The sequence below is a fragment of the Hyaena hyaena genome, unplaced genomic scaffold, assembly GCF_003009895.1.
Source record: "Hyaena hyaena isolate Hyena2069 unplaced genomic scaffold, ASM300989v1 scaffold_120, whole genome shotgun sequence".
Classification (NCBI taxonomy): Eukaryota; Metazoa; Chordata; class Mammalia; order Carnivora; family Hyaenidae; genus Hyaena; species Hyaena hyaena.
In genome coordinates, this window is record NW_024080752.1 from 2,346,670 (window position 1) to 2,371,482 (window position 24,813).

General features: G+C 38.2%; 2 protein-coding genes and 1 pseudogene across 4 annotated transcripts in view; 1 reads left to right on the plus strand and 2 right to left on the minus strand.

Moving 5' to 3' along the window:
- Positions 1–9,656, plus strand: part of USP50 (ubiquitin specific peptidase 50) — a 28,802-nt gene extending 19,146 nt beyond the window's left edge. For both annotated transcript variants that reach the window (XM_039237091.1, XM_039237092.1), the window contains exon 7: positions 9,363–9,656. In XM_039237091.1, coding sequence (XP_039093022.1) covers positions 9,363–9,548 — 186 coding nt within the window. In that variant the 3' untranslated portion in view covers positions 9,549–9,656. The remainder of the gene's footprint in view (positions 1–9,362) is intronic.
- Positions 9,657–10,511: 855 nt separating this feature from the next.
- Positions 10,512–24,813, minus strand: part of USP8 (ubiquitin specific peptidase 8) — a 75,766-nt gene continuing 61,464 nt past the window's right edge. The window contains exons 11-20 of one of the 2 annotated variants that reach the window (XM_039237087.1): positions 24,161–24,745; positions 21,663–21,749; positions 19,748–19,825; positions 19,072–19,334; positions 17,444–17,656; positions 16,725–16,935; positions 14,856–15,092; positions 13,531–13,673; positions 11,501–11,633; positions 10,512–11,338 (exon numbers count right to left, since the gene is read on the minus strand). In XM_039237087.1, the coding sequence (XP_039093018.1) occupies positions 11,153–11,338; positions 11,501–11,633; positions 13,531–13,673; positions 14,856–15,092; positions 16,725–16,935; positions 17,444–17,656; positions 19,072–19,334; positions 19,748–19,825; positions 21,663–21,749; positions 24,161–24,745 (2,136 nt within the window). In that variant the 3' untranslated portion in view covers positions 10,512–11,152. The remainder of the gene's footprint in view (positions 11,339–11,500; positions 11,634–13,530; positions 13,674–14,855; positions 15,093–16,724; positions 16,936–17,443; positions 17,657–19,071; positions 19,335–19,747; positions 19,826–21,662; positions 21,750–24,160; positions 24,746–24,813) is intronic. The other variant, XM_039237088.1, reaches the window with a different exon arrangement.
- On the minus strand, positions 17,221–17,315 carry LOC120235054 (annotated as a pseudogene).

A 24,813-nucleotide genomic window follows, 5' to 3' on the forward strand; every position in this document is an offset into this window, starting at 1 on the left:
GCCCATTTCTTCACTGGGTTGTTTGTTTTTCGGGCGTGTAGTTTGGTGAGTTCCTTATAGATTCTGGATATTAACCCTTTATCTGATATGTCATTTGCAACTATCTTTTCCCATTCCGTTGGTTGCCTATTAATTTTCTGGGTTGTTTCCTTGGCTGTGCAGAAGCTTTTAATCTTGATGAGGTCCCAACAGTTTATTTTTGCTCTTGATTCCCTTGCTTTTGGGGATGTGTCAAGTAAGAAGTTGCTGCGGTGGAGGTCAAGGAGGTTGTTTCCTGCTTTCTCCTCTAGGGTGTTGATAGTTTCCTGTCTCACGTTCAGGTCCTTTATCCATTTTGAGTTGATTTTTGTGCATGGTGTGAGAAAATGATCTAGTTTCATTCTTCTGCATGTTGCTGTCCAGTTCTCCCAACACCATCTGTTAAAAAGGCTGTCTTTTTTCCATTGGATATTCTTTCCTGCTTTGTCAAAGATCAGTTGGCTGTATACTTTTGGGTCCACTTCTGAGTTCTCAATTCTGTTCCATTGGTCTATGTGTCTGTTTTTGTGCCAATACCATACTGTCTTGAGGATGACAGCTTTGTAGTAGAGGCTGAAGTCTGGGATGGTGATACCTCCCGTTTTGGTTTTATTTTTCAGTATTACTTTGGCTATTCGGGGTCTTTTGTGGTTCCATACAAATTTTTGGATAGTTTGTTCTAGTTTTGAGAAGTATGCTGGTGCAATTTTGATTGGAATTGCATTGAATGTGTAGAGTGCTTTAGGTAGTAATGACATCTTAACTATATTTATTCTTCCTATCCATGAGCATGGAATGTTTTTCCATTTCTTTGTGTCTTCTTCAATTTCCTTCATAAGTTTTCTATAGTTTTCATCATACAGATCTCTTGTATCCTTGGTTAGGTTTATTCCGAGGTATTTTATGGTTTTTTGTGCAATTGTGAATGGGATCAGTTTCTTGATTTCTCTTTCTGTTGCTTCATTGTTGGTGTATAAAAATGCAACCGATTTCTGTACGTTGATTTTGTACCCTGCAACTTGGCTGAATTCTTGGATCAGTTCTAGTAGGCTTCTGGTGGAGTCTGTCGGGTTTTCGATGTAGAGTATCATGTCATCTGCGAAGAGTGAAAGTTTGACTTCCTCTTTGCCAATTCTGATGCCTTTGATTTCCTTTTGTTGTCTGATGGCTGATGCTAGGACTTCCAGCACTATGTTAAACAACAGTGGTGAGAGTGGACATCCCTGTCGTGTTCCTGATCTCAGGGGGAAAGCTCTCAGTTTTTCCCCGTTGAGGATGATGTTAGCTGAAGGCTTCTCATAGATGGCTTTTATGATGTTTAAGTAGGTTCCTTCTATCCCAACTTTCTCTAGAGTCTTTATTAAGAAGGGATGGTGTATTTTGTCAAATGCTTTTTCTGCATCTATTGACAGGATCATATGGTTTTTATCTTTTCTATTATTGATATGATGTATCACATTGATTGTTTTGCGAATGTTGAACCAGCCCTGTAACCCAGGAATGAATCCCACTTGATCTTGGTGGATGATTCTTTTTATATGCTGCTGGATTCGATTTGCAAGGATCTTGTTGAGGATTTTTGCATCCGTATTCGTTACTTCATTGTCTTTTGTAATACTGTTGTCCTTTGCAGAATCTGCACACCAGGTCCCCTCGCGCCAACTGGTCCTGGGGGGAGCTGAGCACACAAACTGCTTCTTTGTGCTGGTTCCTGGAGTCAGGACTTCAGAGTGGTGGCGCGCCTGCCGCCATTGTAGCTCCCGGGCGGCTGGGCGGCTGGGGACCCTGAAAGAGCCGCGCGGACACCGGGCATCCGCGCTCCTGGCTGGCTGGAACTCCAGAGGGAAGGCAGAGAACTAAAAACTGGGATATTAGCCTGTGAGTTCGTGTTTCAGGTGACGAGCCATAGAGGGACCTCGTTTTCCTCACCCCAGCGGGCTCCGCGCACCCGGCAGCAGCTTTTTGCCATTTTAATTACCATGTGTCTTGGGTAGACCTCCTTGCATTGAATTTTTGGGGGGAATCTTTGTGCCTCCTGGATCTGGATATCTGTGTCCTTCCCTAGATTAAGGAAGTTTTCAGCTATTATTGCTTCAAATACATTTTCTGCTTCATTTGTTTCTTCTTTTTCTGGGGTCCCTATACTGTGGATGCTATTACACTTGATGGAGTCAGAATTCCCTATGACTACTCTCATTTTATGTAATTTTCTTTCCTCACTTTTGCTAAGCTTGGTTACTTTCTATTACTCTGTCTTCCAGGTCATTAACTCATTCTTCTACTTCATCTAGCCTGCTATTTATTCCATCTAGTGTTATTTTTAATTTCATTTATTGTGTTCTTGATATCTGATTGGTTTTTTTTTTCTCTTTGTTAAGGGTCTGATGTCCTCCACTCTTTTTTTTTTTTTTAATTTTCAAATGTTTTTTATTTATTTCTGAGAGAGACAGAAAGAGAGAGAGAGAGAGAGAGAGAGACAGAATCTGAAACAGGCTCCAGGCTCCGAGCTGGCTGTCCGCACAGAGCCTGATGTGGGGCTCAAACCCATGAACCGGGAGATTGTGACCTGAGCCAAAGTCAGAGGCTTAACTAACTGAGCCACCCAGGCGCCCCTGATGTCCTCCACTCTTAAGTTCACTGAGTATCTTTGTGATCATTACTTTAAATTCTCTTATATTCATTTCACTTTGGTCTCTCTCTGTGGTTTGGGCCTGATCTTTAATTTGGGAGATGTTTCTCTGTCTCCTCATTTTGTTTATCTCTATGTCTCTTTCTCTGTTAGAAAAGTCAATTGCTTCTCTTGCTCTTAATGATAATAGCCTTATAAAGAAGAATTCCTACAGTGCCCTGAAGGGTAGTGTCCCCTTGTGACCTGGCGCTTCAAAAAAAAAAGAAAAAAAAAAAGGGCTCCTCTGTGTGTTGCATGTGCTCTGCTGTTGAGCACTGGCCTCTTTTTCCTTCAGTCCAGTTGTCTACCGAGGCTGGCTGTTGTGGACCATGAAGTGGTTTGTTTGTAAAACGAGACCTGCCTCCCACGCTGCTGGAAGTGATGTCTTGCAAAACATGTGGTTCAGGAGATGAGTTAACAAGGCGTGCACTGGACTTCAGGGGGAGGGGGCCTGCAGCACCAGGACTGAGGAGGGAGCATGACTGGAAAGGGCAGACTCACCAAAGCATGAGGGGTTGGGGCTTGGTGCAAACAGTTTAGGTAAAGATTATCTGTGCTTCACTCTTTCCTACTGGTGGCCATTGTTTATGCTGGGGCTGGGGGTTGGAAATGGCTTCTGCCAGCTCCCTTTTCCCTGGAAGGGTCTCCCTGTGCTTCCTGTCTCTCTAGGCCACACTCCAAGATGAGCAAATCGCTCTTCCTCCCATCTGCTCCCCAGTGTTTTTCAAACTGCTGTTCTGCACAGTATGGTACAGGCTCTTTGTCATGCTGTCTCTTTAGGGGAGGGAACTCTGTTTCTTAGCACCCTCCAGTCTCTCCCAGAGCCACGCCTCATGATTTTTAAATTCCAGGTTAAGCCCCATTGGTTTTAAGAACTTAGGAAATTCAGCCCCTCTCACATTCAAAGGCAAATATCCCTAGCGTGAAACCGTTTTCCACCCTTCTCCATGTCATTGGCTGCCTCTCCACCACATACAGCCATGGTCTATTGCTTCCAGACCACATCTTAGCCACTCCTACCTTCTTCATTGTAGCCTCTTCCCTGTCTTCAGTTGTGAAGTTTGTTCTGGCAGTCCCTGGGTTGTTTTCTGGGTCATTTATGCAAATATGGGTGTTATCTAGTTGGATCTGTGAGACACGGCAAAGTTAGTGTCCTCCAACTCCAACATCTTTCCAGCCCTCTGGGTATTAATTTTGTATCTTACAACTTTACTGAATTCATTTATTAATTCTAGTAGTGTTTTGGTGGATCTTTAGGACTCTATGTATAGTATCATGTCATCTGCAAATAGTGACAGTTTAACTTCTTTACCAATATGGATGCCTCTTTTTATTTTTATTTTATTTAAAAAAAATTTTTTTTTAATGTTTTATTTATTTCTAGGAGAGAGAGAGAGACAGCGTGAGCAGGGGAGGGTCACAGAGAGAGGGAGTCACAGACTGAAACAGGCTCCGGGCTCTGAGCTGGCAGTCAGCACAGAGCCCGACGCGGGACTCGAACCCACGAACCGCGAGATCATGACCTAAGCGAAAGTCGGACGCTTAACCGACTAAGCCACCCAGGCGCCCCTGGATGCCTCTTTTTAATTTTTGTCTGCTGCTATAGCTAGGGCTTCTGATACTATGTTGAATAAAAGTGAGAGTGTGCATCCTTATTCCTGGCTTTAGAGCAAAAGTTCTGGTTTTTGATGTGTAACATTGGGGTTCGGGAGTGAACAAATAATTCTTGAGACGTCTTTGGTGCAAAAAGGGTGGTTGTAGGTGCTCTGAGGTCATGAGGAGTGGAATACCTTCAGGTTGGGAGGGGGTTAGGAAAAGGATAAGTCTTTAAGGAATTTGGACCTTGAGGAGCTAGCTGTTGTTAGGAAAGGTCATCTACCACTGTCTAGTAAACTCCTAGTCATGAGACTCTTCAGATGTCTATCAGTGGGCTATCTATTTGGAGAATGATTGCTAACATATATCTTGAGAGAGTAGAGATAAACAAAGTTTCCAAGGGGATTTTTGCAGGATCCTGGAGGTCCAGCTAATGTCAAGCTAAGGTTGGCTTTCTCCTCTAGCAAAGTATTAACATCTAGGCGGCTAAGCTCCTTGAGAAAAGGTCACTCTCTCTTAAGTATTTGTTAAACATTTTTTACATTTTTTTCCCTTTATTTCTTTTGCCTTTGCCCTCCACATCATTTTTCATCACTAAATGTGATGTTAGCTATGGATTTGTCATATACGCCTTCATGTTGAGGTATGTTCCTTTTAAACCCACCATTCAGGGCTTTTTTAAATGTTTATTTTGAGAGAAAGAGGGAGAGTGGGCACATGAGCAGGGGGAGGGGCAGAGAGAGAGGAGAGAGAATCCCAAGCAGGCTGCCTACTGTCAGCACAGAGCCTGACATGGGGCTCAATCCCACAAACTGAGATCAGGCATTTACCTGACTGAGCCACCCAGGTGCCCCTGTTGAGAGTTTTTAAAATGAGTTGTACATTGTCAAATGCTTTTTCTATATCTACTGAAATAATCATTGTTTTTTTATGCTTTTATTGATGTAGTGTATCATATTTATTGATTTGGGAATATTGAACCATCCTTGCAGCCCCAGAATAAATCCGACTTGACTGTGATGAATTTTTTAATATGCAACATCACAAATTTGAATGTCATTCTTGCCCATGGGCCATGCTAATCTCTGCATCATCCCGGTGTTAGCAGATGTGCTGTTGAGGTGAGCATGGTGAATGATCCTTTAACATATAGATGAATGCAGTTTGTTAATAATTTGTGGAGGATTTTTTGTATCTATGTTCATCAGGGATATGTGCCTGTAGTTTTCTATTTTTGTGGTGTCTTTAGTTTGGGGGTCAGGGTGATGCTGGCTTAAGAATAAATTTAGAAGCTTTCCTTCCTCTTCTATTCTTTGGAATAATTTGAGGAGAATAGGTATTAAGTCTTCTTTAAATGGTATAATTCACCTGTGAAGTCATCTGGTCCTGGACTTTATACCTTTATTTCTGTTCTTTATTATTTTCTCCCATCTACTAATCTTGGGGTTTTGATGTTGTCTTTCTAGTTCCTTTAGGTACAAGATTAGGTTGTTTGAGATTTTTCTTGTTTGTTGAGATAGGCTTGTATTGCTATAAAATTCCCTTTTAGGCACATACCGTATGTTTGCACATATAGGTGGATTAGGAGGAAGTTAACGGAGGACCACGAGGGAGAAGAAGAGGAAAAATAGTTGGGGAGAAGAAGGGAGGCAAACCATGAGAGACTCTAGAATGCTGAGAACAAACTGAGGGCTGATGGGGGTGGGGGAGAGGTGAAGGGGGCTGAGGAGGGCACTTGTGGGGATGAGCACTGGGTGTTATATGGAAACCAACTTGACAATAAACTATTTAAGAAAAAAATAAAATTCCCTTTTAGAACTGCTTTTGCTGAATCCCAAACATTTTGGATCACTGTGTTTTCTTTTTCCTTTGTTTTCATGTCTTTTTATAAGTTTTTGGAGTACTTCGCTGACCTTTGGTTGTTTGTATCATGTTTTTTAGCCTCCACATGATGGTGTTTTTCCGTTGTTTTTTTTCTTGTGATTGATTTCTGTTTTCATACTGCTGTGGTCAGAAAAGATGCATGATACGGTTTCAGTCTTCTTAAATTTACCACCACTTTGCCTAACATGGGATCTATTCTGGAGAATATTCTATACGTACTTGAACATATAGAATATCTATTCTCCTATTTTTGTATGGATTGTTTGTGTTTATCTTTTACGTCCATCTGGTCTAATGTTTCATTCAAAAACAGTTTCCCTATTGATTTTTCTTCCTGGATGATCTATCTATTGATGTAAATGGGAGTGAGGCTTTTTTTTTTTCAATTTTAAAAAATATTTTTAATTTTTTATTAGAGAGCAAGGGAGGAAAGGGGGAGAGAGAATCTTAAGCAGGTTCCACACTCAGCACAAAGCCCAGTGTGGTGCTTGATCCCATAACCCCGGGGTTGTGACCTGACCTGAAATCAAGAGTTGGATGCTGAACTGACTAAGCCACCCAGGGTCCCTGATGTAAGTGGGGTTTTCACATTTCCTATTATCTATTTTAATAAATAATAGATATTATTTATCTCTTTACATCTGTTAATATTTGCTTTATATATTTAGGTAATCCAATGTTGGGCGCGTACATATTTACAATTTTTAGATCCTCTTGTTGGATTGATTGCTTCATTGTTATGTAATGCCCCTGTCTCTTCTTACAGATTTTGTTTTAAAACTGATTTTATCTTGCACCTGGGTGGCTCAGTTGGTTAAGTGTCCAACTCTGGCTCAGGTCACGATCTTAGCGTTCATGGGTTCAAGCCCCACTTAAGGCTTTGTGCTGACAGCCTGCTTCAGACTGTGTCTCCTTCTCTCTCTACCCCTCTCCTGTTCACACGCTCTTTTTCTCTCAAAAATAAACATTAAATTTTTTTTTTTAAGTTTATCTGATAGAAACTTTGCAATTTTTTTCACATCCATTTGCATGCTGTTTTCTTCCACTTTGTAGATGTCTTTAGGTGTGAGGTGAGTATGTCTTGTAGGCAGCATCTTATAGATGATTTTAAAAAGCACACACACCAACTCCTCCACCCTATGTGTTTTGATGGGAGCATTTAGGCCATTTCCATTTAATTACTGATAGGTATACTTACTGCCATTTTGTTGTTTTCTGGTTGTTTTTGTAGTCCTTTTCTGATCCTTTATTCTCTTGCTTTCTTTTATCACGATTGAGGATTTCTGTAGTGTTATGTTTCACTTCGTCTTTAATTTTTGTGCATCTATTAGATGTTTTGAGCTTCTGGTTACCGTAAGGTGCATATATAACATCTTAAGCTTATAGCAGTGTATATTAAGTTGCTGCTCATTTAAGTTCAAGAACATTCTAACAAACTTTTCGCTCCCTCCTACACATTTTATGTATATACTATCATATTTTATCACTGGGGTTTTATATGTGGGTGTCCTGTGCAGCCTGAATGAAAGCATCTACCCAGAAACAGAACATAGTTCTCTTTGCTTTTGCCGAGCACCCCTCAAATAATTTTTGAGAGACCGTCTAAGCAGAGGAGGGGCAGAGAGGGAGGGAGACACAGAATCCAAAGCAGGTTCCAGACTCTGAGCTGTCAGCAGAGAGCCCAGTGTGGGGCTCTAACTCACGAACCGGGAAATCATGACCTGAGCAGAAGTTAGACACTTAACTGACTGAGCTACCCAGGCACCCCTCCCCCATTTTTTTAATGTTGTTTATTTTTGAGACATAGACAGAGCATGAGTGGGGGAGGGGCAGAGGGAGAGGGAGACACAGATTCCGAAGCAGGCTCTGAGCCGTCAGCACAGAACCCGATGCGGGGCTTGAATCCACAAACCGCACGATCATAACCTGAGCCAAAATTGGACACTTAACTAAGCCACCCAGGTGACCCATCCTTACCCCCTCTTAATAGATGGGGGAAATTAAAGCTCAGAATGGTTAATTTCCTAAAATCATCATGTAGTGTTAGAACTGACTTCAGTCAGAAGTGACTATAAAAGTCCATCTTCTGCCCTCTATACCAGGGGTCAGCAAACTTATTCTGTAAACGGCCGGAGAATAAATATTTTAGGCTTTGTGGGCCAGCTGGTCTCTACTGTAACTATTCAGCTTTACTATTATTGTATGAAGGCAGCCACTAAAAGATATAAACCCAGTAAGCATGGCTGTGTTCCCATAAAACTTTGGAGTTTCACATAATTTTCATGTCACAAAGCATTATTTTTCTCAGCCATACAAAAATAAATGCATTAACTCACAGGCCACACCAAATCGGGCCCAGGGACAAATGGGTTGTTGACCACTGCTCTATACCATATCACCTTCTGAGAAGTGAGGTTCTCCAGTGCCGGTTTCAAATGTTCCCTTATAGGGTTAGGAAAGACAATGGAACAGGTTGTTTTTTGGACGCTATATGACTGAGGCGGTTTTGTTGCATAACTAATCCCTCAAATTGTGTATGACCAATATGCAGTTGTTTAACTGTCTTGTCCCAGTTTCAATGTCTTTTTTTTTTTTTCATGTCTATCTTGAGCCTACAGCTTAATTTTGAAGATAGGTTATTTAGGAAAGAGGACTATCTTCTTACCTTAAAATCCCCCTTTTAAAAACATTTTAATTAAAATTTTTATTTAATATTTATTTTTGAGTGTGCACGCGAGAGAGCAAGCGGAGGAGGGGCAGAGAGAGAGAGGGAGACACAGAATCACAGGCTCTGATTGGACAGCATGGATCCCAATGCAGAACTTGAACTCAGGAACCGTGAGATCATGACCTGAGCTCAAGTTGGATGCTTAACCAACCAAGCCACCCAGGCACCCCATCTCCTTTAATGTTTAATAGTCTATGTATAGTAGGTGCTCAGTATTCGATCGTAAATACTAGATGCTGCCAATACTAAACTATGTCATTCATAGATTCTTTAGTCAATGGGCACAACGTATAAGCAGTTCAGTCGATGAACTGGCATTCAGGCCATATGTATCATTTAACAACATTACCATCCTTTTAATTTAGTGTAAGGGACAGCTGTGAAAAATACTACTTGGCTCCACCTTTTTTTGTTCCAGTACAGTTACCTGCATGTGAATACTAAGTCTGACATTCGTTCTTCCCTTAGAACCACTTTGGTGATCTGGACGGTGGCCACTACACTGCTTTCTGCAAGAACTCAGTGACCCAGGCCTGGTACAGCTTTGATGACACACGAGTCAGTGAGATTCCAGATACTTCAGTTCAAACTGCTACAGCCTATCTTCTGTTCTATAGCTGCCAGCCCTTTTCTATACCTATAAAAAAATGCTAGAGCTAGGAAAATGGTGTTTCCTGAAAACTGCAAAACAAGCAATCAGAAATTGGCACTTAAGCTTTGCTTTGTCATTAAATTCTTGCAATTTACTTACATCCAACATAATTTCCAGTTATTTTCTTTCTGCTATATTATGCCCTCTTTTTATATAAGACTCTAGCAAAGACAAGAGGTCCTGGCCTACTGAAAAAGGCAGCAGGATAAAATGCTAATGGATGGGGACCTGCAAAGCACTGCAAGTACATATTAATTTTGGGTTTCAAAATTCAGTGGTTATTAGGGTGGATTTTTAAAAAATCTAAAATAGCTCAATTATATATATGCAACAAAGTATTTTCCCAAAGATAGTTCAGGGAGCTAAACCAATGTATGTTTTGTTCAAGTGGCTCTGTGACCTTAAGAATATGATTCGAAAATATTTTACTTGATAATTTAGCCAAAAACTCTGATTCTTAGACCAACTGCAGAATGTGAAAGTTGCCAGGTTCACAAATCAAGACTAACCTTTACTCATGGTGGCATCTTTCAGAAGCATCCTTTAAAATCATAGTTTTTATATGGAGAGTTTTTACTGACTTCATCTATAGCAACTGAGTCTGTGAAGTAAATAAATAATAGATTTTCAGCTCCTCTCTTGTAATACATCACTTTGTAAAGATGTGGTTCTTAATGTGGTTTACCTTGCAGTCATGCCTGACCCCTATCTCTCTTTATTTTAATCCTGACTCTCAACTCCGAGTATCCTAATTAAGTGCTTTACGCAGTTCTGGGTCAAGTTGAAGGAAGAGTAAAATCAAGTCCTAATGCAACAGGGTAAGTGAATTAAATTTATGTCAAGTAGTAGGATAAAATGTGTGTGTATATAAAATGGTTTGATAAAAAATTAAAGACAAGGTTTTAAATTATTTTTCTCATTAATATTTTAATGTAAGTGTAAATGAAAATTCTCGTTTTAAAAAATTAAAGAAAAGTTTCCATTTATTTTTTAGAATAAAGATTTAGTGCACAAATACAGCCCAAAGCCAACAAAAAAATAGCTTTGCCCTGTCATTTCCCTAAGAAAGCACTGCAGTTACTCAGAATAGGCCAAAAGAAAAAAGAAAGAGTCCTCTGAGTTCTAGGCTTCACAAAAGGACCACATATTATACTATGTACATTGATTTGATGTGCAAGTGTGCAATAAATATATACACATACATTCCTATCTGCTTTACATCATTCTAGAATATTCATAGATCGAGCTGGGATTTAGAAATGTGAAAAGGCCATAACAGTGAAAAAGAAAAGAAAGGATATAATGGTTTTTAGACCAGGAGAATAATGCTTAGCTAGTTAATTATTTTAACTTTGGAGCAAACTATAAAGATTTTTGAAATAAACAGTACCTGTAAGGAGTGCTTAACTGCAATACTCGTTAAATGTTATTAGTCAGTTTTTCAATAATAGCACTGACCTAAAGTATATGGTGATAGGTACACAGCTCACACTGCCTTAGAATTCCTCTAAATGGCCACCTGTAATTGTCCAGTATCTTTATAACCATGTCAAGAGTTGTGTTGCTCAGCTTCTTAAAAGATAACTAGCTTAGAACCTACTTCTCCTTACGTGGCTACATCTGTTGCTCGTGGTCCCAATGAAGTATAAAAGAGGATATAAGCTGCCGAAGACTTCACAGAAGAAACGGAGATATCAGAAACTTCATGATCATCAAATTTAAACCACCGCTGTCTTGCTGCATTTTTACAATAGGCAGTGTAGTGGCCTCCATCCAGCCCGCCGTAGTGATTCTGTGCCAAACAAGATAGAAAATCAGTTCAAACTGAAATTATTGACATATTTTAAATAATCTGAAGCTTTATGTTCTTAGTTTCCTGTGAGGTAAGGAACCACATGAAACTCTTAGTTTGCTTAGAAAAAGAGAAAGTATTTAGTTCCAACAGCATACTTACTGAAACAGAAAACAAATTATATTTCTTCAAATTGTTCTTTGGACCAATAACATACTGTGACAAGTCAAGATTCTCTAACGGGAAATCCACAGAGGTCTGTAGTTTTTGCTTCCATCTGCCATCGTAGGAAAAACTGCAGAGCGAAACGTGACAGTGATTATCCTGACAGATCACAAATGGAATGACTTGAATTCATTCATTAACATAGATTTGTAGCTGGGACCAGAAAATCCATTTCAAACACACTCAGAATTTCAGGAGGGGAGGGACCTGGAAAGACGTTTGGCTTCATTTCCACTTTACAAATAAGAAAATGAAGGTACATGCAGATAGCTGTTTGATGTAGGACAAGTCATTTCCTAAGGACACAGAGACCCCGGCTTGACCCCTAAGCCGGCGACAACCATTTGGTGAGTCTTCCACGAAGGTAAAACGTTATGAAGACCCAGGTTTATACTGCTAACCACCGTAGGAGTACAGAGGAAAGACTGAGGAGAGCTGCTCTAGCTGTTAAGATTGTACTTTTGGGGAAACTGAAGCTGGAAATTGTGAGCACACAGACTATACAGGTATCCCCTGCTTTTCAAAAGCTGGTGTTCCACCATTTCATTTTTATAAAAGACTTCCACCAGTACCGGTTTCAGCTACCTAAAAGAAATCCAAAGAGGGTTTCTGCTTTTAAGAAAAAAGGTGAAAAAGGAAAACAGCATTGGCAGCAGTCAGTTTGCAGTAAGCTGCTGGAGGCAGCGGGTGCCCTGCTGAGCAGCGAGAGTGGCACCACCAAGCTCCTTCCCAGAATACTCAGCGTCAAGCTGCCACAGCTTTGACTAATCTGCTAGTGTCTGTGTTTTATCTTGATTTGCTCTCTGCATCTGTTAAGCAAGATGTGTCCTAAGGTATTAGAAAAGCCTAAGAGAAGGTTATTTTTGGGGTCTGGGAATACTGAAAGATTTTCCATATAAATTAATGGTAACAGCTTCTTTGCTCTACACCATTCTGGCTTATGAAAGATTTCGCAGGAACACTGTACTTTTGGATAGTGGGGGAAAACCGTAATGGCATTCTATTATCCTGACATACTCTGCTCCTTTAAACACCAAAATACTGGTAGTTTGGTTGATGTGAAAAGATTATTTAAGAATTAATTTTCAAAAACTGAATTCTGAACCATTTATATTTTTAGATACTTGTACTCTCCAAAGAATTAACATGCAGCATTAAAAATTTTAACATAACATATGTGTAATCATTTATAGAATGTTTATCTGTACCTCACAATCCTCAAGAAGAGAAAAACTGATGGAACAAGCTTCTGGTAGAAAATTTACTTGGAAGAATTTGAACACGTCAGTGTTGAAACTAATAAAAGTAACTGCCTAGGAATTTCCAGTAATACAAAATGAAGCAAATAATTAAAACAGAAAGGCTTTGTTTGAAACAAAAATTACAGCTCTCACTAAAAAGAGTACACCTCCTTTTAAAAAGTTTTTCAAAATAATGATTCATAGTTATTACTCCATGAATGCATTACATAAAGACAAAAGAATCAAAACACAAGCCATGGGAAATATTTTACAACTCTCTTGCCATTATCCTTTCGATTACAGGGCCAGACCTTTTTCACAGGCTGGAAAAATCTGGACAAAAATGTCTGCACCCAACAATGACATCCTTAACATCTTCTCTTTAAGACTGCATTCTCATTTTCAGAACAGGATTAAATCTTATCATTTGAGTTACACTGTGATTTTTTATACGTTTTCACTTGGATGTTTTATGATGTAAAATTATATATTTGAAATGTAGTAAATTTCAGTGTTTTTTTTTTTTTTAAGCTGAAATGACCTGAAAGCATCATGTTGTCATTTTGCCATTCTTGCAAACACTAAGGTGAGGAACTAGAGTCTCCCCATTTCTGCCTTGTTTCTCTAACCAATCTTCCTACGTAATACATCCTTAGCAGACAGTACAACAAAATGAAGGACTTAAGACTCTTTCATCTAAATTGTAGAAAAATCTGTTCCTTTTACCGTTTCAGATGCACTAAAAGCACAGGTGGCAACTTCCAGATCTCTATCTTTTTTAGAGAGTCCCGTCGAGTTCTGCAATGGCTGCAGTAAAACCTGTTGTTGTCTGTGAGCTTTTCTTCTTTGGAAAATAATCTAAGGCAGTCCTGGAGGCAAAAACAAGTTGTAGTTACTTACTAATTCATTTCTTCAACACCGTATCATTGAGCAGGAAGAAAGACACGGCAGGGAACTAGCAGAACAGTTTCGTCATAAAGTTTACAACCTAGTGGGGAGCTGACAGTAACCGGTGCAGGGAGCGGTGGGCGCTGCCCATGACAGAGGGAAGCAGCACTGCGCATCCTGAATACACACAGGAGCCACCTCCACCTTATGCCTCAGGAAGTCTTGCTGGAAGAAACAACATTCTCAAGGGAGTGAACACTAACGGTATCAACAAGCTGGCCAGATCACACTTTTTCTGGGTGGAAAACAGGCTATTTATGTGATCCCCATGTAGAGCAAGTTCTTATAATAAAAAGTGAACCTAAAGTCAATATGCAATTTTCTTATTAACTTTTAAAATACAAAAGTTTGGGGCGCCTGGGTGGCTTAGTCGGTTAAGCATCCGACTTTTGCTTAGGTCATGATCTCGCAGTTCATGGGTTCGAGCCCTGCGTCGGGCTCTGTGCTGACTGCCAGCTCAGAGCCTGGAGCCTGTTTCAGAGTCTGTATCTCCCTCTCTCTCTGTGACCCTCCCCTGCTCATGCTGTCTCTCTCTCTCCTAGAAATAAATAAAACATTAAAAAAAAATTAAAATAAAAAGTTTTATTTCTCCAAAATATAAACTTTAAAAACATTTATCGATTCTTAAAAAGTATTTACAATATTTTTTAAAATTCTGTAAGTTAATCTGGAAAGAGAGTGAGCAAGTGGGGGAGGGGCACAGAAAGAGGGAGAGAGAGAATCCCAAGCAGACTCCATGCTGTTGGCACAGAGCCCAATGTGGGGCTCAAAATCATGAACCGTGAGATCATGACCTGAGTCGAAATCGAGAGTTAGAGCTGGATGTTTAACCAACTGAGGCAGCCAGGTGACCTAATTTTGAAAAAGTATTTCATAGAAAAAGTTCTTTAAAAAATTTCAATTCTCTACTATACGTTTAATAGGAAAATTTCTTCAAAAATTAAAAAAAAAATTCTAATATATAAACATAATTAAAACAAAATTTATGTAAGAGTTTTACTGACAACATTTATAGGGGTAAAGTACAGACTCTGCTGAATAAAGTATATCTTTGTATGCATATAAACACCATTTATTCAGCAAACATTTTCTTTCAAACTTACCTGTAATGTACATTTACTTGTAGAAGCTAATGGTAAAGATAAATACATGAAGGCCTCAAATGTCCTAGATTTTTTGTGACAGGTGAGGCACTGTACTGTGGATTTGAATTGACCCTGAAAAAGCGCAACAATAATAGATTCATTGAGCTGCTTATGTTTCTGCCAAGCATGTTCTGCAGCTTTAAAGTCATCAAGGTGATCATTATTTTCTTCTTTATGTCTCTTCCGATTATCAGCCTGGAAATAAGGTTAATATTAAAATGTATATTAATATCTCAAAATCATCACTATATAGAAAATCAAAAGACTATATTGAATACACTTTGCAGATTTAGAAAGATTTCTGGTTCCTTTCATGAAGGAGTTCTAATGTCATTCAGAGCAAAAAAACTTCCAGCCCAAAATCCTCCCCCCAAACTCCACTTTATCAGAAGGGTATGACTTATTTATAAGTCATAATTAAGAAATTAATAAAATACTTTTTAGTTGATGGGGATTGAGGAGTGGACTTGTCACCACATGCTGTATGGGTGATGTATGGAAATGTTGAATCACTTTACTGTACACCTGAAACTAAGATTGCACTGAATGTTAACTAACTGCAATTTGAATAAAAACTTAATAAAATATACTTTTAACGTTTTTAAAGTTGTAATTCTGGCTTTGAAAAGTGAAGACATCCCATACACAGCCTCAAGCTGTTTGCTGTCCTAGGTTCATGGATGGATATACACATATACTATATATATTTTCACACATACATGCACGTGTATATCCTTGTTTAGAAATGTATGCTCACTGGTAACCGGGATCCCAAAGGTATCCAAGATATACATGTCTCAACTTTTCACATGAATCCTTGTTCCATGAGGTAATTTTTATTTTAGAAAAAAGTATAAAACTGATAAAACATACAAAATATTTCTCTGCCCTTCTCCCACTCATGCACGTGTACGTACTCTCTCTGATAAACTTTCACATACATGTGGTCACAGAGTATCTCTGACAACTATTTCAACATTTACACTTTTTCCCAATACAACCTACCATTTCAGTAAGCAAATATAAATATTAAAAAATTGTATATACTTTAAAATATTAGACATATCCGATATATTTGTTTCATAGTTCCTTACCTTAGTACAAAGTCACTAGATTTGAATAAAATAGCACTGAACAATCACCAACTATTTTATTTTTTTTTAAACATTTTGCTTATTTAATTATTGAGAGGGAGAGCACAGGCTTAACTCAAGGCAGGGAGTGGGAAAGAAGGAGAAAGAAAATTTTAAGCAGTGCAGAGCCTGACATAGTGTTTGATCTCATGACCTAAGCTGAAACCAAGAGTCAACCCTTAACTGGGCCACTCAGGCATCTCGGCTGAGTGACATTCTACTGTGTGTGTGTCTGTGTGTGTGCATATACTGCATTTTAAAAAATTCATTCACCCATGGATGGACACTTGGGTTGCCTCCGTATCTTGGCTACTATAAATAATGCTGCAATAAACATAGAGATGTATATATTGTTTTGGATTAGTGTCTTCATTTTCTTTGGGTACAGATGCAGATTGGAATTACTGGATCATAAGATAAACCTATTTTTAATTTTTTTTTTTTTTAATTTGAGAGACAGAGAGCAGGGTAGGGAGAGAGAGAATCCCAAGCAGGCTCTGCACGGTCAGTGCACAGCCCAACGTGTGGGGCTTGAACTCCTGACTGTGAGATTATGATCTGAGCCAAAACCAAGCATCAGATGCTCAACTGACTGAGCCACCCAGGCACCCCACCAACTATAAATTCCTATAAAAATTACAGTGATGAGCAACCCTAAAGAGCCTTTACAACTTAGAAAAATCAAATTTCTTACTTTATTTAGATCTTCATGGAGACCATCCATTAGGAACAGAAGTAGTTCTTGTGAATCTTGCTGGCTATATCCTGCAAACTGGTCATTGATCTTCCCAATGGTGATTTTAAAGTCTTTTGGACTGATATACCTGTACTGTCCTGTCCACAGGGCTTTCATAATTATGCCAAACTCTTCAGCCACTTCACCTTTATGCCCCAACAAATTTGACCTTTGCAAATAAAGTTAGAAAACAGTAGTAAAGGAAGTTTTATAAGGTCAAGGTTCAGCGGGTTCTTGAGGTCAACATTAAACTCTTCATGTACTGTAATCCAACAGTAAAATATTTATTTGGTCACAAGTTTATTGCCAAATACTCCTCTGAATCTTACTTTGATTACACCCCACCATCTTGCTTCTTTTGGGCTCTAAATCCTGTTGTCTCCTCCTCCTCAACAGGCTCAGTTTATATGAGGTTCTGCCTTCTTCCACTGCTCCTCTCCTATCTGCCTTTACCAATTAGAGGGGGCTTTTCACACATTTTTCTTTGCGCAGGGGCCATGCTTCTCTGTATCATTCCAATTTTACCATATGTACTGCCAAAACGAGCACTCTCACATTTTTCTTAAAGATATTTTCCCCCTTTCCTAATTTGACTTCTCTCTGGAGCTGGGCGGTAAGGAAGTGTAGTTAGATCATCCTTTTAATATTATATTGCAAAAAGTATGAAATTTCTTTACCTGTTAATATCATCCTGGTAACAGTTTCGGTTGAAATAATCGGCCAAATGTGGAGCATTACAGAGGCACTGCAGTATTGAGTTCATATAACAAGTATTTCCTAAATTACGAAGTCCAGTAAGAGCTGGTCCAGATCCTCCAAAAACAGGATTGAGGTTCCGAATTTGAGAAGCAGAAAGCCTTGTGATCTCAGCTTTAGGGTAGCATGTTGGCCTGAGGAAGAAAAAGTGTACACGATGCCTTAAAATGCACAGGATCTATAATTAAGGTTCATACTTAAAAGTGGCAGTAAGCTCCTCCACTGGTAACACAGTACACAGTAATCTTGGAAAGAGTTAATAAGTCAAAAGGTACTGGGTCTTATAGGACACTTACTATCTAGGTAACACGGGTTCTATTTTGTGACCCTCCCATGAAACAGTACACTTAACCTCTAATGGGGGTCTATGGTTATTACACACCCTGAGACAGAGTCCCTGGGTTCTCATCAACAGGTAAGAGTCTTCTAGTAGGGAAGACTCTTTCAAATTCCTTTAAGTAATCCTAGGAAGTTCGGCATTACCAAATGTTGAACTCAACCAGTATACCAAACAAAGAATAAAGAATGTATTAACAGTAGAAGAGATGTCAAAAGAGGCATGGATTATTTGGGTACTATTACCTGAAGTGCAGAGATATGCTGACAAATGTGATAGCCAGTAGCCCTAGGAGGCTATTTAAATTTAAAATGAGGGGTGCCTGGGTGGCTCAGTCGGTTAGCTCTGATTAAGCTCCGACTCTTGCATGATCTCAGTTTGTGGGTTAGAGCCTTACATCAGGCTCTGTGCTGACAGTGAGAAGCTTGCTTGGGATTCTCTCTCTGTCCTACCCCTACTTGTGTGCATATACTTGTGCTCTCTCTCTCTCAAAATAAATAAATACCAGTTTTAATAGTTAGCCCTAACATAAACCCATTTATTTATATTTCCATCTATACCCCTGCCCCAAAAACTAAAGAGTAGAGTAAGTAGACGTGACAATTATTTCCTCATAATCCTATCAGTCATAAGCCAGGAATACATCTAAATGAGATACTGGTTTGGGAAACTTAATTGAACCTACTGATAACTACATCTAAAGAGAATAGCAGAAATGCAATGAAGAAAAAGGGAACACAATAAGGATTAGGAACTGGTAACACAATACTTATTATTTTAACACTAAGTTTACTCCCACAGTATTAGGCTGAGTTAAAAAGAAAAATTAGAATTTGAGAGCTGCAATAAAACAAACTCAACAATCCTACAGATTATGGTTCTCGAAGAGCGAATTTAGGGACCATAGGGATTTATGAAAAACTTCCAAGTAGTCTAAACCATGCTGCCCTAAAATATAATTATGCATATTCTTTTATACCTACATTAATACAGATTATGACAACCTTCCTGATAAATTTAAGTTAGCATTTGGGATAAAAACCAAGGAATTTAATCCATTCATTTTTTTCCTCTGTGCTACATAACGATGGCTGGAATAGCCAGCCTCAGAAATTTCTGATTTCCTGATCTTAATAGGCTGATATGTTTTCAAAGTAGAAGTTTTCAAATAGAGCTAGATTATTCTAGTTCTAAGAATTAGGACAAACTTACTTATTTTCCCGATTAACTGTCGGAGTTACTGTTGGCCTCCTCTTCTCTTCCTCTTGAATGGCCTGGGTTATATCTGGGGAGGAGTAGGAGCGCTTCAGTTTGGACGGTTCCCTATCCCGCTCAGCAGGAATCTGTGGCTTGGCTTTATGAGTTGGAGGGGTGGAAGGAGGTGCAGATGAAGGAGCCATTTCCGGTGGATACATATGAACAGTGTTGGTGGGTGAATGATAATAACGAAAAGTTCCAGTGATTGGGTCAAGAAACTTAGATGAAAAACAAAAACAAAAACAAAACAGGTCAAAAAACAATGACCATTACAAACAAAAGAAAATCACTCAAAAGTATTCTACTGCTAAGTTTACTTTTGGATTACAATAATTTGAATATGATGCTAATAATCACTTGTATGATTAAACTTCCAAAGAACTTTAGGTATTAGAATAATACACTGTTTCTAAATGACAAATGCCAGAAATGTTCATATACAGTAGCCAGCATCTCAGATTGGATATACTGAAAAATCCAACCCTGCTGTAATTAGGGAAATAGGCTATGTCCTCCACCATGAAGAAATTGAATTGACTGCATTAGAGAAGACACAGAATAAACAAAAAAAGCCTTTTGAAAAAGAACACATGACCATGTTATTTATTGATGTGCTAATTTTGAGTTTTACCTTGGCCCAGCCTGAAGGCAGTCCTGGTACAATCCTCCCCATTTCTTCACTTCGTGCTCTCGTCAAAGGTTCTCGAGCCTAGTTAAAAAAAAAAAAAAAATCAATTAAATTTTGCCATACACAAGCTTAAGCTACTTGTACCAAAACACAAAAAAGCCTGTGTTGGCTACCCTGAATACTTTTAAAATCAAGTTTAAAAACGAGTAACTCTATACACGTTGTCTCAAATCCAAATACTGCCACAGCAACGGGAAGAGGAATGTGTATACGCACAAGACTATAATGATGACTTTTTTAAAGTTTCTTTAAAAAAAGAGAAGCAAAAACACACACACAGACATTTCCACTGCTAGGTATTGACCCAAAAGAAATGAAACATTTGCACACACAGACTTGTATACAAATGTTCACAGCAGCATAATTCATAGTATCCCAAAAGAAGCAGAAGCAATCCAAAAATATTCATTAACTGGTGAGTGAAGAAAATGTCGCATATCCACGTAAGGGAATACTATTCAGGAAATACAAAGGAATAAACTACTGATACATGTTACAACATGGATGAATCTCAAAAAATTACACTACTTAAAAGACCAATGCAAAAGACCTATGTATGTGTACACAGACACAAACACAAACACGATTCCATTTACTTGATATGACCAAAAGAGACTTAACTATGAAGACAGAGTAGGTCACAGCTGCTTATGGCTTTAGGGTAAGGATAGGGAGTGACTACTATCAGGCACTGAGATCTTTTTGGTATGGTGAAATGTTCTAAAACTAGATTGAGTAAATACTTGTTTCACAGCTTTGAACTGAAATCTGAGCTGTACACTCAAAATGGTGAATTTTATGGTATGCAAATTATACTTTAATAAAGCTCTTAAATAAAAACAAAGGCAATGGTGTCTTACATAAGACCTAAATATTTCAAAAATTGTGAAGTACACACAAAATAAAATTTGTTGTCACTGTAACCATTTTTAAATGTATAGTTTAGTGGCATTAGGCATATTCTGAGTGTTGTGGAACCAATTTCAAGAACTTTCTTCATCTTGCAAAACTCCATCTGCACACATTTCCATCTACCTGGCAACTACCATCCACCTGGCAACTACCCTATAAAAATGGAATTATACAGTATTTGTCTCTTTGTAACTGACTTATTTCACTTGCAAAAATGTCCTGGAGATTCACCCATGTTGTAGCCTGTGTCAGAATTTCCTTCCTTTTTAAAAAGGTTGAATAATACACCACTGTATGTATATATCACACTTGTTTATACATTCATCTGTCAATGGATATTTGGGTTGCTTCCATCTTTTGGCTAGTTGGCCACTTGAATAATACTGCTATGAACATAGGTGTGTAAATCTCTCTTCCAGGTCCTGCTTTCAATTCTTTTGGGTATATACCTAGAAGTAGAATTGCTGGATCATGTTGTAAGCCCTAGGTATTTTCTAATTTCATAAAGTGAGAAGAATATACTACTGTATTAAAAAAATTTTTTTACGTTTATTTATTTTTGAGAGACAGAGCATGAGTAGGAGAGGAACAGAGAGAGAGGGAGACACAGGATCTGAAGCAGGCTCCAGCCTCTGAGCTGTTGGCACAGAGCCCAACACGGGGCTTGAACCCATGAATGGCTAGATCGTGACCTGAGCCGAAGCTGGACGCTTAACCACTGGGCCACACAGGCACCCCTATACTATTGTACTTTAAATAGGAAGACAAACGTTATTCCCTTTAGCATATAAATGGATCAATATATAAAAATGAACAAAAAATAGCTATGAAAGATTGCAAAGATGTCCTCAGAAAGTAGATCTCAAGATGGAAGATGACGATATGGTAAAGACAACCAGGTGGTTATAATCCATGTTTTCCCTCCACCCAATGAACTACTACTTACTTTATTTCTTTCAGTGTCTTCTGTATTCTCTCTGAAAGTTCCAGTCTTTAGAATTCCACTTTCTGGTTGTCCTTTAATCTTAACAGGCTGTAAAAATTATAATTTCAGAAGTGAAGGAAAACTTTAACTTTCCTCCCAATAAAAACTTACTCATCAATCACTAGCTAATACAAGTAAATCCATCCAACTGAAAATATAAAAGGAGGAAAAAAAAAGAGACCTCTGAAAGTTTATTTGAAAAAGAATTTTTTTTTTACAATAGAATCCACACCCAACACAGAGCCCAACGTGAGGCTTGAACTCATAACTGTGAGATCAAGACCTGAGCTGAGATCAAGAATCAACTTGATCTTAACTGACTCAGGCACCCAGGTGCCCAAAGTTTTTTCAACTTTATTGTCAAAGTCTAGATATTTTTAATGAAAGGTGATAGAGTCCATGTGGAATTTCCTGACACTAAAGATAAAGAAGAAAAGAAACTCATGAATCAATCGAGTGGGGTTGGGGGTGGGCTGTAGATCACAGTGGATTGGGAAGCAAACACTGATTCCTAATACATGATGTCAGTCATCAGTGTATAGTCCCCATGGGCTATTTTGAACACTATCCTTTTATTTTAATCTCACATGATTTGGTTACCTTTGAAGTAGTCACGTCCTCCCAAAATAAACATCTTGAAGAGAATGAGGAGATAACAGGAGTTTCATACAGAAAAATATGTAAAAGTACAAAATCTATTTTTATATCCTCTTGGAACCTATCATGGGTTCCTTAAAAATTCACTTTGGTACACCTGGGTGGCTCAGTTGATTAAGTATTTGACTCTTGATTTCAGCTCAGGACTTGATCTCACAGTTCACTGAGTTTGAGCCCCATGTTGGGTTCTGCACTGACAGTATGGAGCCTGCTTGGGATCCTCTCTCTTCCTCTCTCTCCTGCCCCTCCTCTGCTCTCTCTCTCTTAAAAATAAATTTTAAAAAATTCACTTTAATTTTATAGTTTATTTAAAAATTAACTACAGTAAAAACTTCTAAAACTTTGTGATAATTTAATAAAATTTATTCCAGAATAAGTTACATATATTGCCTACTTATTTATTTTTTGGTCTTAAAAATGCTTTTGCTTCAGTTTTTTTTTTTTTTAATTTTTTTTTACAAATAGTTTATTGTCAAGTTGGTTTCCATATAACACCCAGTGCTCATCCCCACAAGTGCCCCTCCCACAACCATCAGTCCTCAGTTTTTGTCCGCATTCAAGAGTCTCTCATTATGTTGCCTACTTTTAAAAGGAGAATACAATAAATATAATCTTGTTTTCATTGTGTTATGTATCACAGGAAACATCAAAAACTACTATGATAATCTTGGGGCTACTTTGATTTGTAGTGCTATTTGGCATCTACTTACTAAATGACCCCAGAAATATGAATGCTTTTAGTTCTTTATGAATGACTGCGCCTAGGTGAAGCAAAACAAAAAGGAAGTGGGGCTTTGGATTCTCATTGAATATGGGCCCTCAGGCAAATTATTTAACCTACAAGCTTCAATTTTATTTGTAAATTTAATACCTTATGGGCTTATCATTAGAAGGATAAGATAAATATAAGAAAGATAGTTGGCGTATAGTAACTACTATTGAGAATTATTTAATGAATAATATTTAAATTGGAAGACCTCAACAATTCTGAGTCCCTCATGAGTCCTATGAATAAAGTGAGAACGTTTTAGTACATGAGCTTCATTTCTCTAACTTTAGGTGTTTAGAAGGTTCGTATATGAGGGTTGTATTTTTGGTAGTTAAGGTTACTAGATAAGTGTTCCTTGGATAAGTGTGCCATTAATATAAATGTTAATTTTGGTATATGCCTGAATTGCTGCTTCAAAACTTATAAAGGTTGACATTCTGTAAAGATACAGTATTTGTGTTCCATCCAAAGTCATTTTCACACTAACCAAAAATGTATTTCCATTTATATGTATGTAAAAAGGGCTATAACCGTTCCTGCTATTATAAAAACTTATTTATCATTCAAAAGGGAAAGGCATGGTTAATTGTATAATAGAGGGAAAAAAATAAAAAGCATGTATGTTATTAGGTTAAAGGAGAATAACAATAAAAAATTTTCCCCAAAATTATGGGAATCAATTTTGGGAAATAGCCAAGGGCAGAAAAAAGCAACATTAATGAGATTACTGCCAATATTATTGATTAGATGAAGCAAGAAACAAAATGACATAGATGTAACCAAAAAAATCACTATACATAAAGATAAATGCTAAAAAATATTGCATTTCATAGACAAAAAAAGCAATTCCATTCCCAGTCAACCAAAGGAGAGTAGGTGAGCAAAATGTAGATAGATCAGTATAAATCTATCATCCACTAGACAATTACTAAAAAAGTCTGCCTTTCTCTAAAGAGTGCTAGTGGAGTCATCTTTTTACATACAACATTTTATTTCCCTTACTTGGCAATCTGTACTGTTTGTTTCTGCTTACCTTGCCTGAATTTGAATCTCCTGCCAGAGAGGCATGAGGACCATCCCCCACTGACTTTTTCTGCAATTCCGGGGTGGGACATCTTTTGCCCCTGTCTTCTGCAGATTTCTTGGCATCGGTAGTTTCATGTTCGCTTTTACTTTGTCTTTTTACTCCTGTTATTTCTCTGCCCCTTTTTGCTGAGGTTTCCTTATCTTCTTTCTTGGCCTGTTCACTTTCTCTCTTTTCCATTTCTTCCTTTGCTTTTTGTTGTTTCTCAGTGATTTCATTTTCTTCAGCCTCTTGTTTCTTTCTGACTTTTTGTTCTTGTTCTTCTCTCCTCAGTTTCTCTTTCTGTTCTTCTTGCTGCCTTTCTCGAAGTTCTTTTTCTTGTTTGTTTTTCTCCAGTAGAAGTACAGTTTCTGCATGAATACGAGCTTTTTCTTCGTCTGTTAACATGGCAGTTGGAGGGGGAAATACTGGCTTTGTGGAACGATCAGGAACAACTTTTCCATCCTGAGAAGACTGTTGCTCGTGATCTTTACTTTCAGTTTTTATTCTATGATCTTCAGGCAATTTGACTGCTGGCTTTTTAGTACGATCAATCTATATTAACCAAAACAGAGCCAAGAATATTTTTGTCAAAATCCAGGAATGTAACCTCAGTTTTTAAA